At 33.9% G+C, this 8,860-nt stretch overlaps 1 protein-coding gene across 1 annotated transcript; it reads left to right on the top strand.

Annotated features, from left to right (window-relative positions):
• Window positions 1-276: 276 nt before the first annotated feature.
• On the top strand, window positions 277-4,558 carry LOC127135610 (LOB domain-containing protein 19). Its single transcript, XM_051062274.1, has 2 exons — window positions 277-881; window positions 4,116-4,558. Exons 1-2 carry the CDS (start codon window positions 561-563, stop codon window positions 4,461-4,463), a joined length of 669 nt encoding a protein of 222 aa, XP_050918231.1. The 5' UTR covers window positions 277-560; the 3' UTR covers window positions 4,464-4,558.
• Window positions 4,559-8,860: the final 4,302 nt, after the last annotated feature.

Here is an 8,860-nt window from a genome sequence, read left to right as displayed (position 1 = left end):
ATTAATAATATTTAATTAAAATTTATGGATACTAAAGAATTTAATTTTTTTAGCTTTAGAATTTTTACATCATATAATTGTGTTATAAGTATGTTATGTCAATTTTTCAACAAATTTTGCCACATAGATTTGAAAAGATATATTTTTTCAATTTATAATGACTGTCAATAATATATTTTTAGTAACATAAAATATGAATAACATGATGAGAATATCTTCCTATTTAATCAATGATGTCGGCATGAATTGAAGTATGGGAGTATATAAATTCTACAAGAAAAAAAATTGTGAGAATGAAATTTCAAAAGAATTTATCCTCTGATTTTAGTAGTGAACACTAAAAGAGAGTTTGTTGTCTAGAGGGGTCCATCTCAAGTGATTGACTCACCACCAAAAGCATTCACTCATTAATATTGATTTCCATAATACCAAAATGAAGTTAACAACAAAAGCTACACTTACACACAAACCCAACAACATCTTATATACATATATTTGTTCATGACTCATAAGAGTTTGGTTCAACCCTAAACAAGAAAAAGAGAGAGAGAGAAACAAAGATGGATTATTATGGAGGAAAGATTGGTGGAAGTGATCAAAGAGGTGGTAGTGGTGGTGGGCCATGTGGTGCTTGCAAGTTTTTGAGAAGAAAGTGTGTAAAAGGTTGCATATTTGCACCCTATTTTGATTCAGACCAAGGAACGGTTCATTTTGCAGCTGTTCATAAGGTGTTTGGTGCTAGCAATGCCTCTAAGTTACTCATGCGTATTCCAGTTCATAAACGTCTTGATGCTGTTGTTACTCTTTGTTATGAAGCTCTTGCTAGGGCTAGAGATCCTGTTTATGGTTGTGTTGCTCATATCTTTGCACTTCAACAACAGGTATATATATATATTTCCAATTTCCTTTCATTTTTACACTTTCATGTCATCTAAAACTTTGTTTTGAGGAGAATCTATTGAACTCGAGAGTCTTTGGATAAGATGACAGAGGTTTCTTTCTGGGTTGGAATCCAATCATGGAGCTACAGTGTCATCTCTTAAGGAGAGTTTTATATAAAAAAAATATATCTATTGAAACATATTGAACAAATTTTATGTATAGTCTAGAGTTCGATTTCAATAATCCAATGCAAATAACAATATTATTAGGTTTCTTTAACACGTTGTTATTATCAAATTGAACTATTTATTTCAGGTCAAATTCGAGACTAGGATTCGATTTCAGTCGATATTATTAAATTGAATAATTTATTTTAGGTCTAATTTGAGATTAGGGTTCGGTTTTAATCGGAACTAGTTCAAATATCAATATTATTAAATATTTTTAAAACCTCGATATTATTAGATTGAGGTTAAATTTAAAACTTTTTTTTTAATGTATGAAATTTTTAGTATTTAATGTTACTATCTTATTTTAGGTCTTAGTATTTAATGCATGAAAAATTATACGATGGACCAATTTGAACTAATTAAATACTAATTTATAACATATTCTGAATTTAATGGATGAGAGAGATAAGTGTATTGAAAAAAAATCTAACATTAGTTTTATATTTTTCTCTTTTAATGTTTTGTTTCATTTTTTTTTTTATATTGATGATACTCTTAATACTCAACAAAGAAGAGTATAGGGTTTTATTGGGTGATGGCTAGTGATGATGCTAATGTGCACCATGGTGTGGAGTTGTGAACTCTAGTGGTTAATATGGTTTGACAATAAACACTGTTTTGTATTTCTCGTAGGTCAAGATCTTATACCCTTTAAGATATTATATAGATTAGGAAGTACAATGTACTATTTGCTTTCACACGTTTGCTAGCTTTAATTTGTCCATATGTATTTTATATGATTATATGCAACAAAGTTAGGGTACCCCTATAGTGTAGGTAGGTATTGTAGTTCAAAGTCTAAGAGCAATGGATGTATGTATGTATGTATAGTCGAGTAAATAAGCAAATTATATATGAGAGAGGGGTGTGTGAGTAATGTATTGGTAAGGTTGGTTAGGTAATTTGTAAAGAATAACAAGGTTGGTTAGGTAATTTGTAAAGAATAACATTGTGAAAATCATGTTGTAATATTTAAAAAAAAAAGGTGGTGGCCGGTGGTAGCCGCCAACTGGGTGTGGAGGACTAGGAAGGGCTGTCTGTTGCTTGCCGGAGCTAACAAGCAAGGCAATTAGGAGCTCGAGAAATATTCAAATAGTTTTAATATTGACTTTCAAACTCTTGATACACATGGTTTACTTTAAATATTTGTATATGAGAGAGAGAGAGAGAGAGAGAGAGAGAGAGAGAGAGAGAGAGAGAGAGAGAGAGAGAGAGAGAGAGAGAGAGAGAGGAGAGAGAGAGAGAGAGAGAGAGAGAGAGAGAGAGAGAGAGAGAGAGAGAGAGAAGAGAGAGAGAGAGAGAGAGAGAGAGAGAGAGAGAGAGAGAGAGAGAGAGAGAGAGAGAGAGAGAGAGAGAGAGAGAGAGAGAGAGAGAGAGAGAGAGAGAGAGAGAGAGAGAGAGAGAGAGAGAGAGAGGAGAGGAGAGAGAGAGAGAGAGAGAGAGAAGAGAGAGAGAGAGATAGAGAGAGAGAGAGAGAGAGAGAGAGAGAGAGAGAGAGAGAGAGAGAGAGAAGAGAGAGAGAGAGAGAGAGAGAGAGAGAGAGAGAGAGGAGAGAGAGAGAGAGAGAGAGAGAGAGAGAGAGAGAGAGAGAGAGAGAGAGAGAGAGAGAGAGAGAGAGGAGGAGAGAGAGAGAGAGAGAGAGAGAGAGAGAGAGAGGAGAGAGAGAGAGAGAGGGAGAGAGGGAGGGAGGGAGGGAGGGAGGGAGGGAGGGAGGGAGGGAGGGAGGAGGGAGGAGGGGGGGAGAGGAGAGAGAGAGAGAGAGAGAGAGAGAGAGAGAGAGAGAGAGAGGGATTAAACTCTTTTAAACTCAGCGTTAAATTCTGTTACAAATGCAACTTCATTTGAGTTATATTTTGTCATGTTCAGTCTCTTATTTCTTTTGACTGATCTCATGCATTCTTCATATTTAAGAAAATTGTATGGCAGATCTTACGCATTCTTCATATTTAAGAAAATCATAGATATCATATTCTTTATGTTTAAGAAAAATAAGAAAACCTTAATTATGAATAAAATTATTTTGAAAACTTTAATTTCAAATACACATATCTTAGGGATGGTTAAAGTTAGATAGTAAACAAATTTGCTTTAATTAAACAAAAATATAAAAAAAAAATACAAATTTGCTTTAATTAAACGAAAACATAAAAAAAACATTAAAAGCATATTAATGTAGCTTTGACAAGTTAATCTTAATTGCATAATCTTATGCGTGATGCAATAGCAAACCTTTTATACTACCTTATCTTTGAGAATACATTGTATAATCTAAGTTCAAAGGTGCAATTATTGAAGAAGCATGACGTCTTTAGATATTCATCGATGAATCTTTCTTTTTAATGTTGACCCTTTAGTTTTCAGATAAATGAGATTCTTATATTTTGAAATTGGTTGAGATATAAGTAAAACTATAATTTATTATTAGGCAGGATTCCATTGTCTAAGTGATTAGTTGCCAAACAAATACCAATTATGTAGTCCAATTATGCAGTCCCTTTTGGATTCTCTACCTAATTATAGAAAAGGAAAAATTTGTTTGGATAAAGATTGATTATGTCTTCTTTGATGCAATTAAACTAATAGCATTAATGTAATAGTCAAAATAAAATATTGAAGTTTATCTCTTGATTCCAAATAAGAATACTCTACATGTGCAACATGTATCAATCTCTATCTATTCACATCTCATATTTCTTTACTAGTGATATTGTTTTATGATCAAAAAAGTAATTTTTAATAAGAAAATAATAATAATCTTTCTTCAAAAATTTGCTATGATAATTTGGTTTCATTTTATTATTTTCTCATTTTCTCATTGCATTTCTCATTAGAATATTTTGAAAAAGATTCAAACCCGAATCTTTGTGCCCCTGAGCCATGCTCTTACAATCGGATGTTCTTGCATAGTTAATTAGCTATCAACTGAACTGACATAACAAAATAGCATATATATTTTTATTAGAATTAGAATCGTGTTTGAAGTGAAACTTTACATATTTGTAGGTCATGAGCTTGCAAGCAGAGTTAACCTATGTTCAGGCAACCCTTGCGACAATGCAGTGCGTTCCGATCTCGCCATCTCCATCTCTTCGAAACCCTCAAAACTCTTCGCCGACTCCACATTCTTCCTCGGATCACTTAGGAACGAATGCAGACATGTTGAGTGCCTCTAATTACATGTCCATGCACATTGATCCTCATCAACCACTTTCAGCATCATTGGACTTGAGTAGCTTCTTCAATCAATCAGATCAACAACAACTTGAGGATGATGAACTCCAAGCTTTGGCTAGAGAATTTGTCTCTAGGTACTTGCCTGGAGTGAGATTTCAGCCTTCTAATTCTAACTAAGGTTTCTTTCTATCATGTCATTTTTGTTGCAATTCCATGCTAATGTTTTTTTTTTTTTGGAATTTTATGTCTAATGAAATTTTAACTTCACTTCATTTTTTTTCGCTTTTATTAGTAAAAATAGTTGAAGCATTGCCATAAAAAAAATAGTTATACCAATGGCACATAGAGAGAATATAAAATTCAGAGAAACTTGTGGAACAATCCATGTCCAGAAAACGAGGGGATTTTAAAAGAGAGCTCAAATTACACGTTTTGTAATATACAAGCAAAATATTGTGATTTTGACTAGGCTTAAGATGATATCTTCATCATTGTATTACAAGTGTGGCCTTGAGGAGTTGGAATGTAAAACTGACAGCGTAAGTTTTACTAAGCATAACAATCACAAGGCTGAAATATTATATCCATGATACAAAAGAACAACATGTTAAACACAATTAGAATTGTGTTTTCTATATTTAAGTTTGTTATTGGATGAACTGCCTTTTCCTAAAATATAATGGAAGAGACATTTATGATATTTTTCATATTTTTCATAATCAATGCCATTACGTTTTTCACCCTACACGTTACAATCTCCATAATCTGCACACTCTAATTCTTCCTTAGGTGTCAAGCAATTCATCACTCATCAAGATTTTGTTTGATCAAGTTTATCTTCGTCCCAGTGCAAATTGCATTTCGGACCCTTTTCTATTAAAGAATCTCTGATGACCATTTCTTAATGCAATCTATATATTACTATAGCATTATATGAAAATATAAAAATGTCCCCAGATTTCAAAGATGTTTCTCCAGACGCACATAATAATGTGACTTTTTTAGATCCGTAGATGCATCTCTGTAACTTGTCCGTAGATGCATCTCCGTAGCATATTGAAACAGAAACAGAAGCTGAAAATCAGAAAGTTGTACTTTGACAAAATAAAATTAGCATTCATAAAATAAAATCATCATTACATAGGTGATGTTAACATAAAATAAAACATTACATTTTAATATCCAAGTAGACGCTTCAACATCTTAAGAATATCTTCGATCGATCTTGAAATCGTTGTTTCCACCTCAACCAGAACTTTTATTTCGAAACAAAAAATTGTATTCCACATAGCTCTTACATCTGCATCCGTCTTGAGCTCATAGTTGTTGAGCTCAATCTTGTCTTCGTTATAAATCACGGTGAATGGTACTCGAGCTTCACAATCTTTTGATTATCTCTGTAAGATAGAAGATTTTGCACTTCGTATTGCAGATCTGCAAAGGGGTGTACTCATTGTTGTTAAATATTCGCTCGGGTGTCGAACTAGAAAATGAGACATTTGCGATATAGCAGATGATGTTCATTTACGACATTTTCTGTTTGTATGACACATCATACAATAGTCTATATTTATAGCAGTTGTAGACAAATGTGGACCTCATAAATTATATCTTGTATCAGTGAAGGTTTCAGAGATGCATCTCTAGCACCACCGTATTCTATAGACATGCAAACCCGACAGGATAGGTCTTCTCAATAGAGGTAACACCAACCATCTCCAATAGTGGAAGTTTGTACTTGCTGGTCTTATACGTTGAATCAATTATGAGCACAGTAAGAAACGTGTTGAACAACTTGATGGAATGAGGATGAGTCCAAAATATATATCTAACGGTTACTCCATCCTCGCACATTCGGTACCTAGAAACATAAATGTTATCATCCAAATGTTTTAATAGTTGTTGCATTTCACTTTTATTCCCCCTTAGCGCCTTATTATATTGGTACCCAATATTATACACTTTTTTGATATTTGAGATATTTTCGGGTCTTTATGTTTCAAAGTTGCAAGTATGTTTTTCGGTTGAACCAAATTCAGTGTCATGTCTGAAACACAATTGGATGACTGAATAACTTTTCACACAAGTCATGGTTATGTAAACCACACATGACATTAAATCTCCATTTCTTATTTTCCAACATATAACCACAAAACATATATGGACACTCGCATTTTCTTGAACCGATGGCATCTCGTTTAAAATTTCGGAGAGGAAGTCTATATTTCCCACTCCTTTCGCATGTCATTGTCACAAATGCACCTCTTCTATACGAACCATTATTGAACCTTCTGATTAGCATACAAAATTAATGTTTGGAGGACTCTGTACGAATCCATTAAAGCATGTGATCGCGAAATTCAAACTCTTGCTCATTTTTAAATTGGTTGCCAACATCTACCTCATTCACAACAACATCTTTGGCATCCGGAGACACAATATATTTGGGGGGAAACACTGGGGTGCACCATATCTAATGAAAACTATTACAATAAAAAACTCAAAAACTGCTAAAACTGTAAACAAAGTTGGAAAAAATTAGAATAGACAGGATACGGAGATCCATCTCCGTATGAATTCATACATAACCTAAAGATGCATCTACGGATTCAACGCATGCTTTTTCATACTAAAAACAAACTTAATGAGATCAATGAGGTTTGAAATGAATGATCTTTACCTGGAATTCCAACCTTTTTTGCTCTTTTTGATGTGATAAAACACAAGAACGAAGATTTGGAGTGAAATGTTGATTGAGAATGGAAGGGTTTTTGGAAAGGGTTTGGAGTGAAAAATAAGTATGAGTATGTCATCATGCAGGTGACTATTTTATCAAAATCACTTTTCCTTATTCCAGAGATGCATCTCCATAAATATCTGACATGCAAAGGTGACAGATATTTCAAAATTTGGTTCAAACCTTCGAAGATGCATCTCCGGAATATCCACTAGGCTGCTCAAATATCAATATATTTGTTGAAAATTATCCGGAGATGCATCTCCGGAATAAAATTTTGTTTTACTCTGGGGTGACACTCATTTGATGCGTCATAAGATGGTGCAAGGATGTGCCCTGAGATGCATCTCCGGAATTTGATGGTCATTTTACATTTTTAATTGGGTGTTTTTTCACTCCATAGGATGGGATAAGAAATTCCCATCTCATATTACACATTATCTCCAACTCTATTTTGATAAGCAAACGAATAGGTACTATTATCATTTCATCAAAAAAAAATTATCTCTAATCTTTGTTCTCTCTCTAAACCTCTCTCTCACACGTTTAAGAAACCCTCCAATCACATTCATACAATTTCCCATAAACATTCATAAATGCATACAATCTTCATAATATTACCCATAAAATCATCCACAGCCTCATCAAAACATTAACATGTTCATCCTATATTCATACCACCTTCATCATTTTACCCAGATACATTCATAAATCCATCCCATCTTCATACACTTTACCCAGACACCCTCAAAAGTTCAATATCCAATCCTCAGATTTCTCAGAAAATCCTTCAAATCTACATATCATCTTCATCACACCTCTCACAAACACTAAAAAAAATCATCCAAACATTTTCTTTATAATATCACTTGCACATATTTTCCAAGAAAACTTCCCAGATTTCACTGTTTTTCTTCTTTCTCCTACCCATTTTTAACCCATATATCATTCAACCCACCAACACCATAAAAAATTACTAATATGACATGTTAGATCATTACTTCATGCACCCTAGCGACATCTCTACTCTGGTTGTCGTGTCTCCACCTCTATACAATCAAAATTTTCCACTCTAAGCCAAGATCCATAATAGTTGCCATGTGGTCCAAAAGCAAACTAGGGTTTCTCAATAGAACCCTAACCCAACCTCCTGAATTTGTCTGTTTATCTCTCCATTGGGATTGTTTCAACACGATGACCATGGTGTGGATGACAAATTCAATTACATAGAAAATCGCTCAAAGTGTCATATGGATGGATATCGCGCACGAGATATGGATTGATCTGCGTGAACTCTACCACCAAGGGGATTTTTTTGTATTATAGACATTAAGGAAAAGATTTTCAACCTCAAGCAAGGAGACCAAAATATCACACAGTATTTCACCACTTTGAAAAAGTTATGGCAAGAGCTCGAAAACTTTCGCCCTCTCCCCACTTTTACTAGTAACCTCAAATATTCATGCAACCTCTTCCTACTATTAAATCATATTGTGATTCTAATTATTTTATAAGATTCCTAAAAGGTCTTAACGACCAATATGTTTATGTTAGGTCACAAATAATGTTGATGAGTCCTCTTCCCCATATCAACCAGGTATTTTCCATGTTAATCCAACAAGAACGCCAATTCCCCAATGTTTTTGACCCTGGTGATAAACTTCGTACAAACTTTTACAAGCCCAACAATTGGACACATCCTCCTGATCATAACAATAAAACTTCATCTTATGGTTATGGAAGAGGAAACAAGTTATGTAGCTACTGCAACAAACCATGGAACGCCATCGACATCTGCTTCAAAAAACATGGTCTCCCCTTATCTGAAGAGACCTCA

The sequence above is a fragment of the Lathyrus oleraceus genome, chromosome 4 (assembly GCF_024323335.1).
Source record: "Lathyrus oleraceus cultivar Zhongwan6 chromosome 4, CAAS_Psat_ZW6_1.0, whole genome shotgun sequence".
In the NCBI taxonomy this organism is placed as follows: domain Eukaryota; kingdom Viridiplantae; phylum Streptophyta; class Magnoliopsida; order Fabales; family Fabaceae; genus Lathyrus; species Lathyrus oleraceus.
The sequence above is the reverse complement of the archived record's forward strand: the minus strand, read 5'-3'. Positions and strand labels throughout refer to the sequence as shown.

What these genes read in the sequence shown, in the direction of transcription:
- LOC127135610 (XM_051062274.1), top strand. Translation starts at nt 561, where the DNA reads ATGGATTATTATGGAGGAAAGATTGGTGGAAGTGATCAAAGAGGTGGT. An exon ending in TCTTTGCACTTCAACAACAG is followed by an intron (nt 882 to 4,115) that starts GTATATATATAT and finishes ACATATTTGTAG; the next exon opens with GTCATGAGCTTGCAAGCAGA.